The sequence below is a fragment of the Pezoporus wallicus genome, unplaced genomic scaffold (assembly GCF_028554395.1).
Source record: "Pezoporus wallicus isolate ANWC-B61680 ecotype Strahan unplaced genomic scaffold, APGP_CSIRO_Pwel_v1 contig_8714, whole genome shotgun sequence".
NCBI classification, from domain to species: Eukaryota; Metazoa; Chordata; class Aves; order Psittaciformes; family Psittacidae; genus Pezoporus; species Pezoporus wallicus.
Window position 1 is genome coordinate 1,184,917 of NW_026635695.1, and position 24,532 is coordinate 1,209,448.

At 47.7% G+C, this 24,532-nt stretch overlaps 1 protein-coding gene across 7 annotated transcripts in view; it reads right to left on the minus strand.

Annotated features, from left to right (window-relative positions):
• Positions 1–8,282: 8,282 nt before the first annotated feature.
• Positions 8,283–24,532, minus strand: part of CADPS (calcium dependent secretion activator) — a 211,381-nt gene continuing 195,131 nt past the window's right edge. For all 7 annotated transcript variants that reach the window (XM_057397353.1, XM_057397350.1, XM_057397349.1 and 4 more), the window contains 2 exons: positions 11,353–11,457; positions 8,283–9,640 (listed from right to left, as the gene is read on the minus strand). In XM_057397353.1, coding sequence (XP_057253336.1) covers positions 9,461–9,640; positions 11,353–11,457 — 285 coding nt within the window. In that variant the 3' untranslated portion in view covers positions 8,283–9,460. The remainder of the gene's footprint in view (positions 9,641–11,352; positions 11,458–24,532) is intronic.

Sequence of the window (24,532 nt, forward strand, 5' to 3'; positions counted from 1 at the left end):
TTTTCTGTAAACGAGATGATTTCGGGCAGGATAAAAGAGGGCTGCGGAGCCGGGGCCGGGACCTCGCTGCCAGCTTCCCCTTGCCGGGCTGTTCTCCGGGCCGGGTCTCTCCCTCTTTCCCTTCCCCGGCCGAAGGCACGGCAGCCGCCGGCTCCCCGCTCCGCATCGAGCAGGTCTGCGGGTCCCGCAGGCCTCGGGGCTCCCGGGGGGTGAGGAGCGGCGAGGACCCCGTGTAGCAGCCCCGGGGCCGCGGCCCGAAAAGGTCCCCGTGGAGGGTGAGGAGCGGGGGTACCGCACTCCCTGTGCATCAGCTCTTGGGGATCCCAGCTCAAACCCGCGCATCGGAGCTCAGTATTTTAATTGAAACTGCAGGTTTAGGCGCAGCTGGAGGCTGTCTCTATCAATTCCACTGCTGCTCTTCCGGCAAGCCTATTACAAATGACTGACTTTGGGACAGCTGCCCCAGCCCCGCCGTGCCTAAGCCCCGCTCTGTGCCCTAAACCCGGCTTTGGGGGACAGGAGCGGCCGCACGTCGGGCGGGCTGCGGGGTCCCATCCCAGCGCCGCTCTCTGCCTCTTCCTGTGGGGTTTTAATCCTTCACCCGGGGTTTGGCGGGGGGAAATGGTTTGCGGATTTTCTCCCTGGAAGGCGCTCGCCGCGAAGCCTCTCACAACGCAAACGCGATCGTTCCCCAGGTTATTTTTGCGCCGCTGACATCCCCGGTAAACGGCTGCAGTGCCCGCCTGGCCCCGCGAAACAGCCCAGGTGCATCCCAGGGCTCGCTGGGCGCCCGGTCCCGTTAGCTGCGGCCACGCTGCCCCGGCCCCAAACGCTCCTCGGCCGCTGACATCGAAAACCAGTGGGGCTTTCCCTTTCTCCCCCCGACAACCAAACCCGCCCCATGAGGGGCTCCCCGGGACCGTGTTCCGCCTGGGCCCCGTCCCGGCGGGGGGCGCAGGGGCCCACAGGCCCGGCAGCGCTCCCGCCCGTCCGGCCGCCCCGCCGGGGCAGTCGGCGCTGAGCATTTATGGTCCACTGGAAGATAACTTAGGATACTCCTGGTTATTTAACTTGGCAGCTGCTTAAACTCCACAGTGGAAGCTGCCGAAAGTTATTAGCATTATGCTTCGATCTCTCTGAAATGGTGGCTTTGATTTCTAGGCTGCTTTGCTTTTTGTATGTGATTTTAAAGTACTTTTATTATTATTTATTTTCAATAGCAGGAGGTGATGGACGACCGGGTGAGCCACCAGTCCAGGCAATTAGGATGGGGCTGCCTTTCTGAGCCTGGGGAGCAGCTGCTGATGTGGCTTTGTAGCTGGTGTGAGGTGTGGCGGAGGGGCCAATGGAGGAGAGCTGGACTGCAGTGATGGCCAGGCTCGGGCTCCACCGTGCTGAGTTTGGGTCTGCCTCAATGCAGGTCAGCAATTAGTGGCCCTAAGGGGCAACCGAGGAATGGCCCCAAGGTGTTTGGGTGGAGTTCAGTTTGCAGTGGTCAGAGGCACTTTATGGACAAATCGGTGAGCAAGGAATGGGGAAATTGGGATAGCAGTTTGGTGCTGGGATGAAGAGGGGTTTGTTACCCGTTTGACTGCTTCCAGTTACCCCTTTGAAACCATAGTGTTGTATAATGGGAGCAGTACCGACACCTCAGCCAACACGGGCAGGGCCCTTAGGGTCGGTGAGGTGGCCCTCCTCTGCTGCTGTGTCACCCACTGGAGACAACCATGACTGTATGGGACATGGTGAAGCCACCTTGGCATTGGGTCCCTCCAGGCTGTTGTTTTCAGCCCTTTCACTGAGTTACACACGCATTATAGCATCTATGCAGGCAGGTAGTCCTAATTTATATTATCTGGTGTATGAAGCACTACCGAGGAGCTAGGGTTTGCGACACTGCTTGAGTCCCACAGCAAATGTGGTCAGTGGGATTTTGGAAGCACCCTGGCCTAGGGTCCTTGCATGTCTGTGCTGACTTTGAAGGGCTAACGCTGCCGGTTTTAACCTGATTTGAAGAGCAGGTTTCTGACCTGCTCCTAAAGCTTTTTGAAACCCGGCCCCACTGCAGAGCAAGCGGCAGGGCACCGTGGCAGGAGCTGCACAGAGTGCCTCGATGGCAATCAAACTGGCTTATGTAATTCTAAAAATGGCAACTCCTTACTTGCCACATCGCTTTCTGTTCTATGCGGAGAGTCCTGCAGAGCTGCCAAACAGAAGCAATTGAATGAACTCTTTTCCCGGCTCATTCCTCCTTCCGCAGCTCGGAGAAAGTGAGCCAGAGCCTATTCTAGTTTGCCTGTCAACAGGAATGGTAACTAACGGCTCGATCCCAGCCAGGCTTTATGCCCCAAAAACACTGCCTGCCTGTGAGGAGTGGAGAGAGAGACATCATGGGTGAAGTCTAGCTCCTGGTGCGAGACTGGTCTGGCCCAGGAGGCATCAAGGAGTTGGCAGAGTCCACATCATGCCCAAAGGCAAGCGGGAGATTGTCGAAGGGGTGAGCTGCTGTTCTCCATCCTTCTTGTGGGAAATAGTCCTTCTTTGCGTTGCAGGGATGGAGCGATGGTGCGTTTAATTTCTGAATGCTGCAACTGAAAGATGTCCCTTCCTAATGTTTGGAAGTGTGGTACTTTTTTGTTTTGAAAGAGTGGGAGCTTTTACATTTTTCTGGGTTTTTTTTTGTTTTTTTTTCCCCTTATTTTCTATTTAGGAGAAAAGGTGGGAGGAAGTAGAGAAGGAGAATATAATGGGGGGATGGCCTTCTTCTCACTTTCCTACTGAAAACGTTTCAGAAAAAGGAGCAAAAAGCAGTGAGAATGAGTAGAAGCCCACTTGAGTTTTGTGTTCCTATTCCTTCCCTTTTTTTTTTTTTTTGCCTCAAAGAAGGATGGCCAAAAAAAAAAAGTGGGACAAACTCCACGTGTTTTGAATTATGCTCCCTTTAATGAGATAGAAAACCATCACATTTTCAAAATAACTTACTTTTTCAATGGAAAAATACCTCAAATAAAGTAAGAGTCCTTCCAAAGCCAATCTTTCCACTGTCTCTTTTCAACTCACTTCCCACTCTGCATTGACCAGTCTTTCTGCCTGTGCCACATTTTGCCTTGTTTGAGATCTGTATTTGCCTGTGTTTGATCTCTTGTCGCAGATGTCCCCATGCGCTGCAGAGCAGGACTCCACGGGCTGCAAGGTCCCGAGGTGACAGTGACAGCAGCACATTGCCTCCTTCCCCCGGAGCACGTGGTGCCAGGTGGGCTGCAGCATCCCTGTCCCTGGTGGTGGTGGCTAAGTTGAAGAGAACCTGGCAGGACTCCCAGATTGACTGGTGAACCTGCTGCTGTGCCACTTGGGCACAAGAAAAGTGCTGATTTCACTGCGGAAGACATGAGGTAGAAGAACCACTAAAAATCCCTCCCGACAATCAGAGCCCAAACTAAAAATCCAGACCTTGTTATTGCCAGAAAAAACTTGAACACACAACCCAAGTATTCCCTGAATGTTCAAGAACACCCACAAATTCTGTAAAAATAGCTGATAATTTATTTATTTGATTTATTTATGAGCCTGGCTTGTGATTTTGGGGTGGTGGTGCGGCTGCAGTTAGTGGTGCGGATGAAAAACCAATTTAGAGACAATCCCAGGCTTTGAGGAGCAGGGTTTAGGCTCTTCCTCATGGAATACAGAGCACTGCAGGACCACTAAGGTGTCTCAGACCTCTTGGGTGAGGAAGACCCCACTGCAGTAACCATTTATCTCTGGGGATTTAGGCTTTTGGCCTCATAGTCTATGGATGAGGCTGGTGTCCCGTGGCCATGGCCAGTATGTGCTGGGGGGACTGTCTTACCTTTTTCAGCCTGGGTTGATCAAGGGTAGATCTGTTGAGGTGAGTGTTAGCTGCCCTCATCCTTCCCATCCCTATTGGGCTGTGCTACTGTGTGATCCCCCAGAACTGGTGAACCTGATTATGGGACATATTCTTGTCCCTTATGTGAGAATCTAAGGGGTGCTGCCTCTCTCTGATGTCCATCGCAAAACAAAGCATCAATCTTTGCTGCTTTACCTGGCTAGAAAAAAAACCCTTCCCAGTTCCCAGAGTTCACCACCACATTCACTTCAAGCCTTTGAGCTATTTCTCTCTTCCTTTCTCCCTTCCAGTGCGTGCTTCTCCTCTCCAGCTGACAGCCTGGGACAGCCCCCCGAGATCAGCTGCTTGTGGAGCATTCTCTGCTGAAAGCAGTCCTAAACGGTGTGGCCTTTGTTCCCCCCCAGCTGTCGTATCCTCTGGGATCTGCAACAAGTCCTCATTTTACAGACCCCATCTTGACAGTCCCCAATCTGATCTGACCACCTGGTTTGTTTTTGAATTGAGCACTTGAGTCATAACATTTCTGTTTATTTCAACAACTGTATTCCTTGCATAGGAAATGAGCCAAGATGGTCTAAGGCAGGGAGAGTGAAGCATGTCGTGGTTGTAATTGCTTTTGCTCTCCCCATATACAATTTTACAGTATAATCAAAGTCTTATTTTTGTACTGCTGGACTCTGTTATTGACTTAATCTTCTTAAGTGCTCCTATTATTCCAGTGATTTCATCGTTGCATGTTGATTTTAATCTTTTGATCTCCATATTAGCTACTGCCTGCAACTAATTTGTTGCTCAGTGTTTTTCTTTGTTTTGACCTGCGAGGCATTTTCCTCATGGCACACAACTCTGCTGGCAGATTGCATATAATCTCTGCACTTTTTTTCCTCCCATATTTTGCATAGTTACAACAAATGCAGATTTACAACTTGAAATGGAATATGTAGCTTTTAGAAAGGCTAAGGAAAATATCACTTCAGGTTTTTTAGCTCGAAGAGCCTAAATGTGCTTGGATAAAGGAAATGCTGCTAGACACAGCTCACCTTTGAGAGGCGTCACACAGGCTTTTTAGTCCAGCAAGTTCAGAAGGGGGGCAACTGCAGTAATTGTAACTTATATTATATGCAGTTAGGGATCAAAGGGGTTCTGAAAGTGTTGCTAGACCCAAGATGAGGAAGGTTGGGTTTGGTGAGTGGCTGAAAGGACTCCTATCTGGACTCAGCTTGATGCGGCCATGGCTCTGCTGCATCACACCATGGAGCAAGTTTTTGTGCCAACACTGGTGGTGGTGGTATTGTAGAGTTGTGAACTTCAGACTGCAAGAGGTTCAAATATGGCTTCAGCTGTGTTTTGATTGGCTAATAGATGACTTCTTTTCGCCTTGGTACTTGATAGTTTAACCTGTGCTGATTTATGAGTGCCTTTGTTTGCTTTAGATTTCCCTTTCAAAGCTTAGAGATTTTTTGCCTTAGGTTTGCTGTGAGTCTTTTTAAAAGAACATTGACAAAATCATCCTTGCTTTACTGCATGCCTGTTTATGCTTCTGAACACAAATTGTCTTCTAATATTTTTGACGTTTTGGTCACTAGAGAGGCAGAAAAGCAATTTCTGGATGCCTATGGGCCAGGAGACATGCATTACAGCAGAGGGGAAAGAATCTGTTAGTTGCTGAAATATAAAACAAATTGGATGAACAGCTGCTGACACTTGTCAGTCAAATAGTTGATAGCATTTTCAGTCTCCATGCCACATGCTTTAAGTAAGTCTGTCAAAAAAAGGATATTTTTGCTGGACTTCCCTGTAAATACGAGAGAAGTTTTGGCCTGATCTATCATTTAAAATTTTGCTGGCAGAAGAATGAAGTTTTCCTCTTTCCCCAAAACTGATTGACATAACTGTACTGGCAGATTCTTCATCTAGGTGCAGTTGTACTGGCAGAAAGTCCTTTGACTGTTGGAGCTCGTTCCATCGCAGCGATGGGTTGAAGGAAAGCTAGCAGCAGACCTTTGCGTTCCTCGGCTGGGTTTGCCAGAGAGCTCCCATCCATCAGTGAGCCCCTCTAAGATGCTGCCTGAGATGTACCTTTGCTCTGCAGGGGGCTGTCCAAGGTGTAGCCTGTGGCCAGGAGGACTTTAAACACGGATTGATGTTTTTTAGACAAAATCAAACCAATCGGGTTTAACATTTCTGCAGGATTAACCCAAGGTGGAACTTCCAGCTCGAGGTACCACGGTGCAGCACCCGTGTAGAACAGGGTCGGCATGCCAGCACCATGTCTCTTGCAGGGTGGAAGGCAGTGGGAATCAGGGTGCAACGTGCTCCTTTGCTCAGCTGCAGGCTCTGGAGTGTGAGGTTAAATCCTGCTTTGCAGTGTTGCTCATACATGAGGTCTTCTCCTCGCCCACACTAAAGTATTAACTTGAGGCTCATCAGTTTGGGTTCAAACTCCTTAAAAGGAGTAAGCTGGCTAATGCTTCCTTGTTTTCAGTGTGTGGTCAAGCCTGACATGTCCTGAGGGTTGTTATGAAGTCTGTAAAATTGGGGATTGAGGGCATGCGAAAAGCTGTCACAGGCTATAGGGCCATCGCTAATGAGACAAACTCAGACGAGGGTGTCCATCACCGCCGTTTCAGGGAGGCACCTATGTGTGTTAGTGAAGCAGAGCCAAGGAACATCTGAAGGCTGCGCCCACACTCTTTCATTCAAAAAACTGAGCAGGGCTCACTATTTTGAAAGGTGGCAGGTGGAAGTGGGCTGTGTTTTTATCCAATAAATATTTCATGTTGGAAAAAAAAAAAGGGAGCCATTTCCAGAGCAGAATCAAGCTGTTTCTCCAGCTTAGCTCTGCCTGGCTGGGAGAAGAGCTACAAATCTGGGTCTCCTGCAGTGCTTTTAGCTACCAGCCTGGTGACCAGCCCAGGTAAGGCTTTCCCAGTACCTGCTTTTGAGCTGTTACCCTTCATATAAATATCTGGGACAGCTGAGGGGGAGGATGAAGAGAGCACGTGTATGTGTCAGTATGTGTATGGGTCTCAAATGGGTCTCAGACACTTAGAAAGAAGGGACCAGGTCACGTCTGCAGTTTGTTTATTGCTTTACGTCTCATGAGACTTGTTTTGTCAAGCAAGTCCTGTGAGGGCATCAGGGAGTGAGTGAAGGCTCCAAACATAATGTTTTTGAGATATAGATGAGTTTTTTATGCATCCCAGTGAAAGACCTGCACAGGCACCTGAGCCGGTTTTGGGAGACACATATATGCAGGGAGTGTCTCATGGCTCTTGGGCCCTGGAAGACGGTTTAGTTTAATGGTTCATTATGTCAGGCAGGATGCTTTTCCAGCATTCACCCATGTGGTGAACATTTGTCCTTCTTCCCCATAGGGGCAAAGGGTTCCTGGGCTTGGGGATGAAGGACATCAGCTCGACCTCACCTGGAGCATTGTGTGCAGTTCTGGTGTCCTCAGCATAAAAAGGACATGGAACTGTTGGAACAAGTCCAGAGGAGGCCACGAGGATGATCAGGGGACTGGAGCACCTCCTGTATGAAGACAGGCTGAGAAAGTTGGGGCTGTTCAGCCTGGAGAAGAGAAGGCTGCGTGGAGACCTCACAGCAGCCTTCCAGTATCTGAAGGGGGCCTATAGGGATGCTGGGGAGGGACTCTTCATTAGGGACTGTAGTGATAGGAGAAGGGGTAATGGGTTAAAACTTAAACAGGGGAAGTTTAGATTGGATACAAGGAGGAAGTCCTTTACTGTAAGGGTGGTGAGGCACTGGAATAGGTTGCCCAGGGAGGTTGTGAATGCTCCATCCCTGGTGGTGTTCAAGACCAGGTTGGACAAGGCCTTGGGTGATTGATATGATTTAGCGTAGGGTGTCCCTGCCCACGGCAGGGGGTTGGAACTGGATGATCTTAAGGTCCTTTCCAACCCTAACAATTCTATGATTCTGTGATTCTGCTTCTCTCAAATGACTGAAACCCAGGATACAGGAGTCATTTTTTGTTTGAATTGGCTGGAGGGAGGGAGTGACTGCAAAAGGTCTCAGAAAACTCCCGAACTAACATGCTTCCCATCAAAGAAGCTGCTTGGTAATTTCAGCTAGCGGTCTGCTAGGTTGTATGTGCCCTGCTCATTGCTGCTGTGGGCTAAGTTTAACTACAAACAGGCCTTTTGGTGGCAGGTAAGTGGCAGGCAAGGCTGACAACTGTGCTACAATAGGGGCTGAACCAGGGCAAGATCATCCATTAGATGTCCAGAGACAAATCATAGAATATAGAGTGCAGATTATGACGGAAACAACTGCAGAGGTGATAGCAGAAATGCCCTTGTACCTGGGGAATAGACAGTGTGGTCCCACCCTGCCCTTGAGGAGCAAATCAGGAAACCATCTTCTTACATTAAGAAACTAAAAACACCCATGAGAAAAGAAAATGCCTTTATTCTGAGAGGTGGGGGCTCTTACATCTGAGCTTGTAATTGATTTATTTTTTTCTAAGGCAGACATAAAAAGACTCCATAATTTATTCTTAGGACATCTGAATAGTTATTTATTGAGAAGCCACAGTTCTCACACTTTTACAACTGTCGGCTTGTATAAGGCAAAAAAAGCAAGATGAATCACTATTTTACACAGAAAGTAAAAGCTCCGGAGGGACGGATGGACATGCAGTTACTGGTCAAAATGCAATGTACATGACATATATAAAAACCAGTGTGATACAGAGGGATTGTAAATTATGGTTACAATCTACTGAAATAAATAGTCAATATATTATTATAAACACGTTTGTATAGTCTAAGATTGTAATTAAAGTTGTCTTTGTACATCCACAGTTATTGGAGATTTGAAACAAAAACGTAACATTCAGAGGAGCAAATGTCAACATAAAACAACTGCTTTGGACTTGTAATGTGGCATGATATATCCATGATAGTATTAATCTGGTGTGGCAATTAGAATGACTAACCCTTTGGGATGTAGCCTCTATGGAGTTAACTGCATATTGAAGGGAAGAGCCTGGTACATTAACAAGGATGCGGAATGATTCAAATGCTGTCTGGGTTTGTTTGTTTTCTGGTTTGTAAATGAACAGAGAGAACAAAAAAAAAAAATCATTTGTAATTGCCTTGTTCTTCTTTTAAAAACAAAGCTGTTTTTTCCTCTTTTTTTTTTTTTTAATTAATTTTAAGCAGTTGGCATCCACAGAAGAGAAACAAAGAAATGAAAGGACTCGAGTCACTCATCTTCACAACAATTTACCATCAATGTATATACAGTACATTAATGAAGCATTGTTTAAACTTTAATTATAACAGGGACACACCTAGCATGTTTTCTATGTAGTTTTTTTTCCATTAACAGTATTAAACAACGGTGCTCCATATTGCTTATGAACATATAGATATGAACTCAGGAAACCGATGAATCAAAGAGAGGTGCTAATCTTATTACCACACAGCTAACATGGCATTTGTATTGGTAAACTTCTCATGGGCATTTAGAGCTGACAGAAAAATTCCTAATGTGGCTGAGTTACAGACGAGGTACATGCACGGATACCAGGCGACCTCCAGCTGGTCCTCTGGGCCAGCATCCCTAGTCGTCCTCTTCATCTTCCTCATCGCTGTCCTTCATGGTGATGCCCTGGAGCCCTCCGCCTTCGCTGACCGATGCTGTGGCCTCCTCTACCGTCAGCCGGTTCCGGATGGTCTCGTAGGTTTTGCTGTTCAAGGTGGAGTCCAGCACGCCTTGCAATCGGAAGTCCCGGTACGTCTTCTACAGCGGGAAGAGGCATAGAGGAAAGAGGAGACAGCTCAGAGGCCAGGGAGAACACCAGCTACCCCGCTTCGCCACAGGGACCAGCCCCTGCCACAGGGTTGGGGCTACTAATGGAAAAGGATGGGATGCCAGGGAAATCCCAGCCCTGGGGGCATTTTGCATTGCCCCAGGTAGTGCAGAGGCTGAGGGGGGCATCTCTGCTGGCTACTGCTTTACCGTGGTAAAGGTCCACTGGGCAACAGATTACGGCTTTGCAACTCTGTGAGAGTCAAAGCAGGGATGTACTGGGGTGCTTTCCTGGGGTAGACTGGGGTCTTAAAAGTCACCAACAGATAAGGGCCCTTCTCTAACTGGCTTCCCTTGTTTCTGCATGCTTTCGTCCTGCCTGTAAGGTCAGGCAGCAGAATACTTATTGTCCATAACCACAGACGTGATTACACATTCCTGGAATGTTCCACATTAAACAATCAGTTTTGCAGTATTGGGATTAAATAAACTAATTCCAGGATACTGGAGAAAACTGTTGATGTATAAACATAAGCACACGGCATGTGTTTCTTAAATCTCCCTGTCTTTACCTAAGTCTGCAACTGGAGTTATATTTCCGTGGTTAGCTCTGCTTCCTTTGTTACTACAATTAGTTTCTTTCATTCGAATTTCTCTGTAAGGACTTCTTGACTCTGCGAGATAAAACTCATTTAGTTCTGCTCTGTGCTCTTCATGGAAGCTATTTACTGTTCTGCTATTTCAGAAAGTCCTTGGATTTGTTGTAGCTGCTTCTGAATGTAATATTGGTGTAAATAAAGCACAAGGAAGAAAGCTTTCCTCAGCTAGCGACGAGTAGAAATAATTTGTCTGTGCCTGTTGTTTGCAGTTATGAAAAGCACATTTAATACATTTCAGTTTTAATTTATTCATGCCTTCAATGTGTTCACTGCACACAAGACCATAAACATTATAAAATACTAGACCAAAAAGCATTAGATAGAGCCTAAAATGATCAAAAATATATTTACCCCCTTCTGTGATCTTATTATTTCATGTAAACCACTGTGATTTCACACTGAAATAATTATCATTAGTCCAAGGCACGCACACACACATATACACATACACGTGCACTCAAGGAAAAAAAATGTTACTTTCACAGTATGTTATCTCACCTTTGTGATCTCTTAGAGTTGATTATATACACCCATTGTAAAAGAAACAACTTCACTTAGCTCTGAGAACAATTCTCATTTGCATTCTGACAATAATCACGAGCCAGAGCTGGGCTTAGTAAAACAGCGTTAAAAACTTTGGGCTTGATTTAACCCATTTTAACACTGGAGTTCGTTGGTGTGAGCCACGTTTGCCCACAAAAGGGCTGATTTTGGTACAGGTAGGGTCAAATAGCAATAGTTTCCCTTTTTTTCATGGAAACAGTTTAGTTGTTCTTACTTGCACACCTGTATTTTGCATCTATATGCATTTCAAGTCCCTGTCTATCCTTTGCTACATGCCATACACACAGGTATCTTAAGGTCCTTTCCAACCCTAACTATTATAATGATTCTATGATTCTATCTTAATTTTGAAGCACTTTAGTGAATGGCTTCATTTGTTTGCTGGTGATAGTTTACTAAGAGACCATGCTGCACACATGCAGGCATACACACACACTCCTTCTGACAGCAAGATGTATTAAAACCACTTGTGCTAATTACCTTTACTATCCTAATGAGAGTTTTCAGTTGGTAGATGTGAAGCTGCAGGTCCATGCGGTCTGTCAGCCAGGTGCAGACAACATTCATCGAGCTGGTGTACCATTGCTGCAAGAGAGACAGGACTTCTCCAGCAACCACACTAGGGCTGTGTGCTTGTGCCTGAGCCCAACGTGCCGGCAGCACCCACCTTCTTGTTAATGCACCGCTCACGGGATGGGGCAGACTTAGAGGGGCAGACAGGCACCTGCTTTTACACAGCATTTCCATGCACAAGCTTTTCAGTCTTAATACCAACAAACTTATTGTGAGGGGTAACAGCCACCAGCAACACTGCAAGGCTTTTGCAATCTCATTTTGCCATTGACAGGACTTGTAGGCAATGGTGTTTAATCCATTCCCCTCCCCACTGAGGGCACAGTACTGCTTTTAAGTGTGTCAGACCCACACTCAAGCTACTTACCATCTTGAAATGGAACCACATACGCAGCCACGGTGTGAGCCTGATGGCGAGTGGAGGGGAGGCTGCTGTGGGGCAAGGTGTGAGGATGCTGGTTTAAACCTTCCCATGGAAATGCTTCGGTTTCACCCTCACCGATATGAAGGATGGCAAAGCAGCAAAGAACCGAGCTTGCTTCAAGCTGCTGAACTCACAGAGACCCCTCCAGGGCTTGAAATGCCTGTGAAAGAGGCTTGCAGCTGTATGGCTCAGCCTGCCAGCCCTGCGGTGCAGCATGCCTGCGGTGGGCTGCGGATCAGCGCCCCGCTCACGCAGGGCTGCCATGGCATGTCTGACGCCACGCCGACGAGCAGCGAGACCTCGAGAGGAGGAGAAGCAAGGAGAGGAGCGGGGGGGGGGAGGATAATCACAAAACCTCAGCACAACGGTTGGTGACAAAGTGGTGTGCATACAGAAAAACCCCGCTGCACCCCTGTGTGCACAGGCACACCCTTCTCTTACACACACAGATCAAAACCTGCGCTGCAGAGCAGCTGCAACTAACCTAGAACCAGCTAGAGATACACTATACCCAGAGCGCTGGACCAGTTTATATACATTCTGATGGAGCAGCATCCGGGTGAGTCTGAAATGCAGCTTTTACTCCCAACGAGCCTAAAACCTTGCAGCTGCAATTGATCTAGAGCTAGTTAAAGGTGAAAGAACCACTGGACCAGTAAGACCTGACTGAGTTAGTGTGAAATGCAGCTCTCTCCCAGCTAGCCTAATCCTTACACCGGGCTAACAGACGTATTACTAGCTTCCTCCATTGCACCTTTGAGTGGGGGTCTCTGACACAGAAATATGCCCTCTTCCCTCTAATTTCTGAAGCTGCCAGGGCTGCAGGTGAATGGAGACAACTGAATAGTCTGTAATTGCTGAACTGAGGCCAGAAACTTGTTTCCTTCCACCCTTCAACATGCGAACTGCCTGTGAGCAGTGTGCTGATGGCACTGCAGGACATGTGGCTCCAGTACCCTGAGCTGACACCGATGTCCTGGAGCGACCGAGAGCTTGCACAAGGCTCACCAAAGCACACAGATGAGTTCGTGCTAAACCAGCCCAGCACCAAAACAGTGTGGGCTCAGCACACGTGATTGAACTGTACGGTCAAGCACTCAGGAGTTGCTGCCCTCCATGAGGAGCACACAGCTGAGTTAGTCTCTCTGCACAGGGGAGTGTTTTCCTCTCACTTCAATGAAGATGTTCTTGTACTTCTATTTCTACACCAGGCCTTAATAAAACGGAGGAAATAAAAGGGAAAGACATCAAAGAAATGGCATGTGGTGACCTCTTGGTCAGTGCTTACACCTTGTGCAACTTGTGCACAAGGCCCTCCATTTCTAGGACAGAGACTTGGCACGAGCTAGGAGCTCAAATGAAACTAATTGGGGCAGGCAAGCAGGAGCTTTCTGCACCACAGAAGTCAGGCTCCCATGCTCGGAGCTGTCACCTGAGGTCCTGACATCAAACTGGTGTAGAATTGTGAGGGAAGCACCCTCAGACAGTGACTGCTGCCACTGGGCTCCCCTGAAATTCTGGGAGGCAGTGGGGGGCAAACCAGAGAGAAATCACTGATGTTGATAACGTTAATTTCCCACAGCCAGCTGAAATGAGTCTCGCTCTCAGGTGGCAGTAGCTGTGACCCTGGGCTGCGCTGGCAGACGGATGCCCAGGTCACCAAGCGCCTCTTTCCACCACTGCTTTAACTCAAACTATAGAGGAGCAAGGTGACTGTATGTTGCACACGCACGCCATCTCCCTTCCACTGCTGCCTCTTCCACACAGCAATCTGCTGGGTGTTTCTGTTACCTCTAAGTGAGATGAGGTCCTGCCATTTCATGTTTGCCCCATGCCACACACACCTATGCGGCTGTATGGCTCCAAAACAAGCTGTAACCTCTGCCTGGAGGGTATCAGCAGGGTCACTTTGCTGCTGCGAGACCTTCAGTTGAAGCTAAACAAAACATTTCCCTGTGTTTCTATAGACACTCCAACACACAGAGAGCCGGGGAGACACAAACTCCTCCGAGCTGAATCCCAATCTGAATTACACCCCTCTCCTCTTGAACCCCGGCTGACGAGGGCTCAGCCAGGCACATTGCTCAGCTGCAATGAAAGGAGCTCTCTCCTCCTCAAAGCCGAGTGACTCCAAAGACTTTCTGCTTTATGAGGGAAAAAGACAAAGTCTAATTCATTGATCTTGATACACAAAACCGTCACGTCACTTCATAGAGCACACACCAACTGCTGAATTTAAGCCCTGCATATTCATAAAAATAAGTTAGCCCATAAATTAAATGTTCCCTTTAGCTACCACTAGTGTTGATGTGCTATAAGACACACAAGCCCTCTGATTCATGACTAACCTACCAAAGAAGATAACATTTGCATATGATTATATTATTAAAAAAACAACAACAAAGCCAAATGCTCCAAAACAGAAACGTGATCATTTCAGACAAAAGAGCGCAGCGTGGTCCTGTCCTGGTGGGACCTCGCTCTATGGGGTGGCTCTGCCATGAGGGCGCAGACCAAGTACCGAACACTGGGGCCTCGCCATGGGGCTGCAACACATTTCAGTCGCATTCTGAATCTCCTCCTTTACAACCTGGTTATAAAGAGCAAGCAGATGCTCCAAAGCCCATGGACCTCAACACCTAAAATGCACTGCTGCACACACACGTTACTGATGCTACCTGGCATACCTATCCATCACTCCAAGGACAATTTACACCCAGTCTGGGGCACAGGGTGAGGAATGGCTGTGGAAGGTGCATTCTGGTGGGTGCCACACACCCACTGGGACATCAGCAGGGAAGGGATCAGGGCTCCCACGGAGGGATGCCACAGCCCCTGCTGTTTGTTACACGGTGTGACCTGGCTAACAGCAGAGGAAACACAGAGGCTCTTTGGGTGTTAGCACAGCACAGTAACAGCAAGTAGATACCATATTTGCACAGCCAGGAATTTAATCCCTTTTTCAGGTTAGTTTTCCTGTTCCCATTCTGCCTTTCACAGTGCCCCTCATTGCTAGGTGCTAGCCTGGGTAGATGAGCTGGGCTGAGGGCTGGCTGGGCTGCTCCTGGACAAGCATCAACAGAGCTGGAGCATGCCAAGGGTGCCCATCCAACACCCCAACGAGCTCGAGCAACAAGCTTCCTTGTTCTCCCCCGCCCTTTTCCTTTGAATGCAAAAGCATGATCAATAAGTTGCTGAAATAGCAAGTTTGTCTCTGAATACATAAATTGCAAAAATTGATATGAATAAATCTGCAAGTAACACACTTGAGTGTGGCACATTTTATCAAAAACCCCAAGCCCTGTGCTGGGCTCCTGCGCTTTCCGGGAGGTGGTGTCATTACACATAGCCAGGAACATCTGCAAACCCCCGTCTTCTTTGGTGTGAGCTGAATGGAAGCATGACCTCCTGTTCCTTGCCATGAACCTTGAGTTCACACTCATATTTTACATGTTACAGGAAGCCACAGCTCACCCCAGGGGTGCTGCAAACAGAATCTCGTAAGCCAGATGCAACACTGCTTCTTAAGGCACCTGAAGGAGCTGTATTCTTCATTCAAAAGCTTACATACTAGTAGCTTAAGGTCACTTCAGCTTTTGTAAAGAGTGGGACAAAACCAGGAATGCTTCTAGGGCTGGGTTGTCAGCAGGGTAGCAGAGGGATTACAAGGAACCTGTGACTCTGCCTCTTTCTGCCTTTACTGGTAGTTTTTTTGTGTGTGAACAAGTGCCATACAACAGATTGAGGCTGGTATAAAGGCCTGGGACTGTGCAAGAGCACCCCGCTGAGCCTCAGCTGTGCTTGCAATTAGCAATAGGCATGAAATGATTATTGTTGTGGTGGCTGATGGCAATCTGAAGTGACAAGTTTTATGGGGGAAGTTGTAGTGGGGATGTTCAGCAAGTTTCTGCAAACCATTAATCGAAAGCTGCAGCACAGTTTAGTCAAAGCTATTTTATGTCATTCCAAAGGTCTCACAAGGATGCTGAAAGAATATTTTTCTGCTCTCAGTGCCTTGGAATGGAGTTTTTCTAGGTCAGGGATTCTTTACTGCCCTGTTTAGTGTCAAAAATACCCATTTGCCTCAAATTAGCAGAAAGCTTGTAGTTAAGGGCTAGAGATTAGGCATACAAAATTACTCAGCAGGTGACTGTTGGGTGGATTTGGGGGTTGAGAAGTCTTTAAAACTGACTACAAGACATTATATACTTCTGACAAAAGAACATAGTAATCCTACCTGCTTGCTTTAACCACTGTTGTTTGTCTATTATTACGTGCTTTAATGCTCATAAGAGCAAAACTACTGGTGATACTACTCAATTACCATAGTAACTCTCCCCTATGACCTCTCATTTCAGTACTCGCTTTCCAACATGAACCAATCCAAGCAGGGCAAATCTATTTAAAACTGTGACACACATGCACAAGGAGGCTCCGGATGCCGCTGGCTCCCTCCCTTTGTCCGGGACATGGACTCGGTTTGAAATGCTGACAGGCAGCTTTGAAATGAACCCTTGAATCCAAGGTGTTCCAAAGGTGAGGGACGGGATGTCAGGTGGCTGCTTTGGCAGCATCCCAGAGGGGACACAGTGAGGGGAACGGAGGGAGGAATAAGGCTATGAGTCTTATTTCCCAACGGAAAACAGAACTGCTCTGAGGCAACAGTCCCCTCTCTCAAAGTGACTCGATCAGATGGGAAAAAGAAGCAAAAAGGAGTTAAAAAAATTACCAACATTTTGTATCTGGTGTCTGCGTCCCCATCCGATGGGCCACAACCTCAGCTGGTGAACGCACAGCGGGGCTGTGCGGATTTACAACTGCTGACAGTACACGACAGCCGCCAGAGCCATGTCCATCCCCATCCCGAATTGGGAATTCGGCGTTGTCACATGGATTCACGCAGCCACCTCCCTTTGGCAGGTGCTGTCTCCATAGGGAAGGTAGGGATGCAGTCACAGCAGCTCGGCACTGTGCTTCCTGGGGGCACATCTGCCAGTGTTGTGTGAAGACTTGCTCGGTGAATGGGAGCAGGAGCTCTTCGGGTGAAGTCTGCCTGCCCAAGGGGCTGTGCTCTTGCTCATGGTATGCCCTGCATGCACGTGCAGTTGCATTTGTACATATGAAGGTGGCTGCAGGCCTGCAACCCAAAGATCCAGATCATTCTTGTTCCTCCAATCTTCTGTGGCCACCAAAGCGATCCTTTCTACCTTCCCTCAGTGTTTCTTTCACTGGTGATCCCAGGCAGTCATTGCAATTATAAAAACTTGGTAAAGGCAATAAGCAATAAGCAAGAGCCTCATGGCCAACATAATGTCCTACTTTTTTCTTTCAGAACAAAGAGAACTGCTCCCAACAAGCCTGAATGTTCACTGCAGGATATGTGAACCCAGTCTGAGAGCCCCTGAAGGCCAGCTCAGCTGGGATGCTGGATGTGGATGAGAGCGGTGGTGGGATGAAGTGTGCTCCTTGCCCTGTTACCAGTCACCACCAGTGAGGTCTTGGCTTGGCTGCTACAGCTGATTCCCGGCTATGTTTGTCCCTGGCTGTGTTCTGTGTTTTGTGTTGCTGCAGAACACAAGCTATGCCCCAAGCTGATCCACAGGAAAGTGGGAGAAGCTCAGGGACAGGGTGACACAAGTGTCTGAAGCTCTTGAGTTAAGATACATAGTGGTGGCCCCAGAGGAGGATGTGGTGGGCGAAGAGCCATGGTCCCTCAGGCACGCAAGTGGCTGGTCCCAGTGTCAATGAAGAGATGGGGACAGACCTTCTGCCACATGATGAAGAAGGAAGAGGCACATCTCTGCCCTGCAAGCATATGTTTGCTGGGTGGCGAGCGGAGGCCTGCCCATGGAGTGATCCCCATCCAACACGTTCAACTTTTCTTCCCACTACTCAACAAAATGCATCCTCTGTGCCAGGTATCACTCCACGGTGCCCTGTGTATGGGCTCCCCTTTGCTCTGCTGCTGGCTGGGGCACCAGAAGAGCCATCCAAAAGGCTCAGCCTTTGGAGCTACAAAACCTCCTCCAATGCAGAGGGACAAACCTGCAGCAGGCTCAGCCCCACAGGCAAAGAGCATCTGGCTCAGCTGTGTCCCGGCTGCAGCCACGGGTGGCATCAATAATAACCCAGGGACTCTTTCGATTTACACCTGCCAAGGATTTCACCCATTCCCCCAGTCCTGGCAGGGGCCAAGGCTCAGGGGACCGAGTATCGTGTCCGTGTGAGCTCCTGGGTTTGCCAGGGGCAGAGACATTGGTGTGACATTGCCCACATTAGAGAAATGAAGTTTAGCGGCTGCGGAGGAGCTAAGAGCACACAGCTAACCAGAAAATAAGCAATGAGTTAATATCACAGGCATTGATCAGCTAGTCTTACAATTAAAGCTTCCAATAAAAAGAGAAAAAAAAAATAAAAAGAAAGCTCCCCCTTTTTATTCAACAGAATAAGAAATTAAACACTTGTGGGCTCATTCTAAAGAATGAATGAAATTGAATAAGCTACCTAGCACTTGAGATTCCCAGCGAGTGCTTGAATAGAGCAAACCTCCTGAGTTGAATGGATTGCCTTTTGGGACCAATTTGTCTCTTTTCACTCTTTATTCCTCCTTTTTTGCTGACAGATGTACAAAGGCGGAACTGCGCTGTGCAGCTTAGCTACATGCACCCACAGCAGCTGTCACTTTTGTCGAGCAAGTTAATCAAGCAAATGCCACCATATCCCACTTTCTATAAGGAACAACATGTTATAGACAGTAGTCTTGGGAGACGGGGAGGGAGGGAGAGAGACTTTATTTTAACTTTGAGTAGCTGATTTTTTTTTGTCTCCCCCCTCTGTGTGTGTAAGGGAAAAAAAAAGGTGGTGGTGGGGGGAAGGAACAAAAAAGCAGCAGCCAAACGGGGTAGCACAAACGGACACTTTTGTTTTCCCCCCAGAACAAATATTTAATATGATTTTAACTCTAATTTGGACTGGAGGGAGAGCTGTCCGGTTTTAATTAAATTTAAAGGACTTAGGGGAAGGCGGTTAAAAAAAAGAAATGGAAGCTTTTTGTTTGCCTTAACGCTTGTTGATAATAATATATTGATTGTCAATTGCTAAGCCCCAAAGATTAGTGTAGTAAATACTATTATCTGAATGCCACAAGTGAAGTGCTAGCTTCCCGTCCCTGCTTTTCCCTTTGTGAGGTGGTTTGAATCACTGGTTGTTATTTATACGTTTTCTTTGATAAAACCAACTTGTGTGGCTGATTTTTTTCTTTTTCTCTTAAACCCTGCCTCATTAAGTACATAATAGCATTTACGTGTGGGGCTTTCTGCTTTTTAGCCTTTCAAGCTTAAGCTTATATTCCTCTCTCACAACCGTGTTTCAAAACTTGGGATGTTCACAGACAATTGGATACCCACCAATATTGTATATATCAGATGCTCTCTGGCTATTGCCAAAGCCTAGAAAATAACAGAACATTATCCGCAAAGGGTAAATAAATAGTTATCGTCCTGCTACGCTGCCACACACCAGATAATAAGTGTCTGGTCATTAGGTAGCTTTTCTGTTGCACATAATTCTTTAAGTGTGTCTACTCTCGTTAGGTATGCAAAAGTTGACATCAAAAGGAGGGTTTTCAGTGTAGCTTTAACAGAGCACACAACAGCAATGCACCCAGAAGGCTACGGGCAGCCCTTGGTTTGCTATTGGAAAGGTAATTCCCATCCAGATTCACACACTTTGGAAAGCAGCTTCTCCCTCAAAAAATACAGCTAAGTTTTGCTAACAGACCACACTGTGCTCATTTAACTTCTTTGCAGGGTCTTTGGCTTGGCATGCTCAGAAACACATCGGAAGTGTTTGGGATACATGAACCCTGCCAAACTCCGGACTCTACGCTTGCAACTCGCCTGTAAGAGCAAATCCTGCATCAGCCGTGCTGGCAAAGGGCAACATGACCCTCATTTTCTGAATTAAACCTCTCTATTAAACTCTACATTAAATTTTAGAGCTCAAGTAAAGCACTAACGATTTAATAAAAATCCCCCAACACCTCAGGTTCTTTTTCTTTATTTTTTTTTAAATAAAATTAATAACTTTATTCTATCAAACCCTCGTGAATCTGTCTGGAGCCTCCCAGGTCACACTCACACCGAGCTATTACTGAAATAAATAGCTGCATGTTTTTTTTTTTTCCTGGAATTCTTTTGTATCCCTATAACGCAATCACTGCAAGTACACACAGCGTGTTCGTCAACATTCACCCCAGTGCTGTGATTTCTGGATGCCTTTTACTCTATTTCATATTCCTTATCTATGAGATTTCATTCACATTGACAACGTAGCTGTACAAGCAAGTTACGAAGTCACAGGGGCTCAATATTAAAATACTTTGTATTATTATTTAATAAAGTCAGGTCCCAGCATTGCTAATTGGGTCAAGCTGCTAGCCAGAGCGCCTCATCATCTGTCTAGGATGCAAATGGCATCACCGAATTACATTATCTTTCTTTTTCCACCCCCCCTCCTTTCCCTTCCCCAAAAATAAAGCACAAAATAACTTTGAATCGCCCAAGAGCTCTGCCTTCAAACAAGGAATTCGGAATGAAAGCCGAAACGCAGGCACACTGAAGTGCCACACGCTCTTTGCAGTACATATGGTACCTGTGATCACCCACTGTTTGGGGATCTCAGCAACAAGGTGTGCTCAGGCTGCTGCTTCACCCTTAATTGGCTTGAAGCTGGACCTGATGGGGTCGGTGCCACAGGTGCTGATGGGAGGGAGGCACAAGACTCCTTGAGGGTTCGTTTTCCTTGTGCTGGTGGGATTGCACAAATTCCCTGCTTGCCAAAGGGGCACAACTCATCCCGCACCTTCCTCGCTGCAAATTTTCCCTCTCCCCTTCGCTGTAGATAGAGCTCAGCAAAGTGCACAGCGCTTCCTGGGAGCTGTCAAACAGCCCCCCCAAAACCTGCTGCTTCACAAGATCTTGCAAATTTCTCTCCGCTGTAAACCCAAAACACTTTTACTCCTTTCCAGGGAGGAAAAGGAGGATCAACATCATATGTCAATGGGGCCAAGGTTCCCAGCAAATGAACATGCCCAAGATGACCATCTCTAACACTGCCCGCTTTCAGTGCTGGACAAAATCACTTACACCTATAGGGCTCTGTGCAGCTGCAGCTCACATCCCTAGCAGAAGTGGTGGGCCACAGGCAGGACATGCTGATGACTCCCTGAGCTTCCTCCCCTCACTAAAAGAGCTACCACAATGTTGGCTCACCTCCTCCTATAGCCAGGGGTGCCCTGGTCTCAGCATGCTGGGGTTTGCTGGGAGCAAACACCTGCACCAGTGCGCTGACCATCTCTGAATAGAGCCTAATGCTTTGAGGAGGGCAACAGGCTGGTCAGGGCAGCAGAGAAAACTCCAAGATGACCTGCACAGAAACAGCTATTTATCTACAGCAGTGTGCAGGGGGTAGGTGGTAGCCAATGCTCACAGCGATCCGTGAAGGAAGCCTGCTGACACTAGACCTGGCAGCACCTTTAACTTCTCTCTCATTCACAGCATCCTCAAACCAGGGATACCTCGTGCTTAAACCTGCAGATTTGCAGGCTGGGTGTCTCAGGTGGTGCCTCCTTTCCTCTCTGATGCAGGACAGCCCCAGTCCTCGGGCACTGTGTTATAAATCTGCACAAAATGCTGCCTTTCAGGTGAGAGGTCCTGAGCTGGCAGACCCTGCCTTCAGAGGCATCCCATGTACCTGCACACGGAGGACCAAGCTCTCACGGGGCCTTGGGAATAGCATCAGGTTAGCTCTCTCCCACAGAGACACAGCTCAGCAAAGCACACAGCACTTCCTTAGAACTCAAATAACCCCCCCCTAAACCCATTGCTTTGCAGGATTTTGAAGACCTCAGTTTTCCTAAATAAAAGAGCTTCTGCATAAAAAACTGTAAAGGCACGCACACACGCACACACACAAAACCACTGCTGTGTGGATGCTTATTCTCAAATACTTTTTTTAACATATAAAATGTTCTCTGCTTATTTCCACTTTTCAAAAAAGAAATGAAGTTGACATGTTAAAATCTGAGTTTCTATATAAAGCAGCTTAGTAAAACACAATATCCACACAATGTGCTGCTATTTTTCTGTCCCGGTTCCAGGACCCTGTTAGTGTAAAGCAGTGACAGTATAACTGGATGCAGAGCTGCTCAATAAGATGCAATACAGTAATGCATGCGACGGAATACTTTAATTATACTTGTTATCAGATTGAACTGAAAGCTGTCACAAAGCAGGACTCGATAAACTTTAGCTGGCTCCTTTATAGCCTCCAGATTCCAAGACAGTAGCTACAGGCTGCCCAGGGATCTTGGTCCCGAGCGCAGGAGGAAGAAGCTTCCCTGGGATCATTCCTGGGGTTACACACTGGAGACAATACATTCCCTGCCTGAGTCCTGCTAAGCATATTTGAATGCTGATATCATACATCCAGGGCGAGGCTTAAAGGAGCACCGGGAAAGGCAAGAGCTGCAGATCAAGAGGAATGAAGTGACCTGGGACGGCTAATCTCGCACGCACCGCTGGCTGGTGCAGGCAGCGGCAGCGATTGTGTGGGGCTGGGTTGCAGGGGGAGGAAAGGAAAAGAGGGATTGAAGGCGCTGCTGGAAATCAGACAATTGGTTATTGTCCGTGCAGGAGCCGTTGGCTCACCCCTGTGCCACCCTGAGTTTCTTTGGGCAAAGGCCCTTTGCACAGCCCCGAGGGAGGGAGCAAAGCCGCCGGCAGCGGGGGCTCGGCCCATCTGCGTGCACCTGGACATCCCAGCCCTTCCCACGCTCCTCGCACCCCACACTCACGTGGGAAGGGGTTTATTGGGAACACTAGCACCTTCAGGCTCCCCTTCCTGACAACCCACAAGCCCAGAGCTCCTATTAGCTGAAGGCACCTTCAGCTCAAAGCATACTATTACCTTGTATGCAATTATAAATGTGCACAGACAGAGAGCAGGGAGGCTGCTTGGAAAAAGGCTCACTCTGGATCAAGGATCACCGCTACATAGAATGATGGCACCTCTTCCCCCAGACCTACCTTGGCTACTCACATCTACCATGAAATAAATGATCTTTCACTCAGCACTGGCCCTAAAACATAAATCTCTGACGCTCAAAAGCACTGTGTGGATGATGCTAGCAAGCCTGTGCTGACCTTAACGTAACAGAGCAATCAGTCTGCCTTCTTAGAATGATTAATGGAAAATCTCCTCTGGAAAAGAAATCAAATTAACTGCCTTCAACCAAATGTCTACTGGAACACGAAAAGCTGTTCCGATAAAGACATTTAGGAGGGGAAAAAAAAACCCTCATGAGGATGTAAAATCCAGTGAGAGATCTAGGACTTATTTTATTAAGACTCGACCTAAAATAAATTAAATGGAGCCTACTTAAATGAGCACTTGAGGAAAGAAGCCTTGCTAAGGGGAAGGCAGGAGGCCATGCCCAAGTGCATGCTTGCTGCCATGTGAAGCTCATGTATGGGAGTATAAAGGGATGAAGGCTGGCTCTGAAGGAGCAGTGTCAGTGCTAAGCAACTTTCCCTGCTCTCATGAAGCTCTGAGAGGGTGCATGACAAGGAAAAGAGGCTGCAGAAGGATGGGGCATGTTGTGCCCCCTCAGGACAAAGAGAATTTATCCTTTCCTAGAAGACATGCAACTATTTGCCATCACAATGGCATTGTTTTCCCCAGCAAAGGTCCCTGCAGTGGGGCTGACTCCAGGTCTGAGTCTTGCTGAGCCAGCCAAGGGCTGCAGCAGGACCTGCAGCAGCTCCAGCTCCCCTAAAGGTGCATAGGGAGGAAAAAGCAAGCTGCACTTCCTGGAGATCAATCTGCCTCATTGCCTTCAATTTACAACTCACAGGGAAAGGCGGGGGGGAGGCAAAAAAGAAATAGCTCAGTGGAGGCCATCTCAGGATGGGAGTGGGAGAGAGTTAGTGCCCTAATGAGCAGTCTAGCTGCGTAGGAGGGAAACAGGTTGTTGTCTGTCTAAGAGAAAGCAGTGAGTGTGGCTGCAAGCAGCTATGAGATGGGAGCCCGGCGCGCAGTCTGATATCCGCTCTTCCCCTGATCCTGCAACCCGTCCTTGTGAGTAATTCTAACTCACAGTGAGTAGCTCCACTGACTCACGACCAGGCTTTTGCGTTTCAGGAGGGGAAGGAGAAGGGAGGGTGAGAAGGGCTTTCTTTTGGCATTTGATTGTGCCGTGCAAGGCTTACACTCCAGTAAGAAATGCCATGATCCTGCAAGCACGCCTTGGAGGAGCTGCCAAAATTCAAGTGGGTAACCCCACGGAAGGGAAAAGCTTTGATTTTAAGGACAAGCTAATGCCTAAGAGGACTTGCTGAATTAGCTGCTCTAGCTGTCAGTCTGTGTTCTGTAATTTTTCTGTATACTCAGGTGTGGTATCAGGCTCCAAATCAGCCTGAAATGTATGCTGAGCTGCCCGTGGATCCTCCAGTAACTAGTGAGAAGTGCTCAGTCAGGTTCCTGTGTAAGGAACCTTGTATAAGGATTTTGTCTCCTTGTATAAGGATTTTGCTGAAGTCTGAGACTCACACGGTGCCCTTCACCCTTATTACTTGGTATCTCTGATACTCAGAAGTCAGTTAC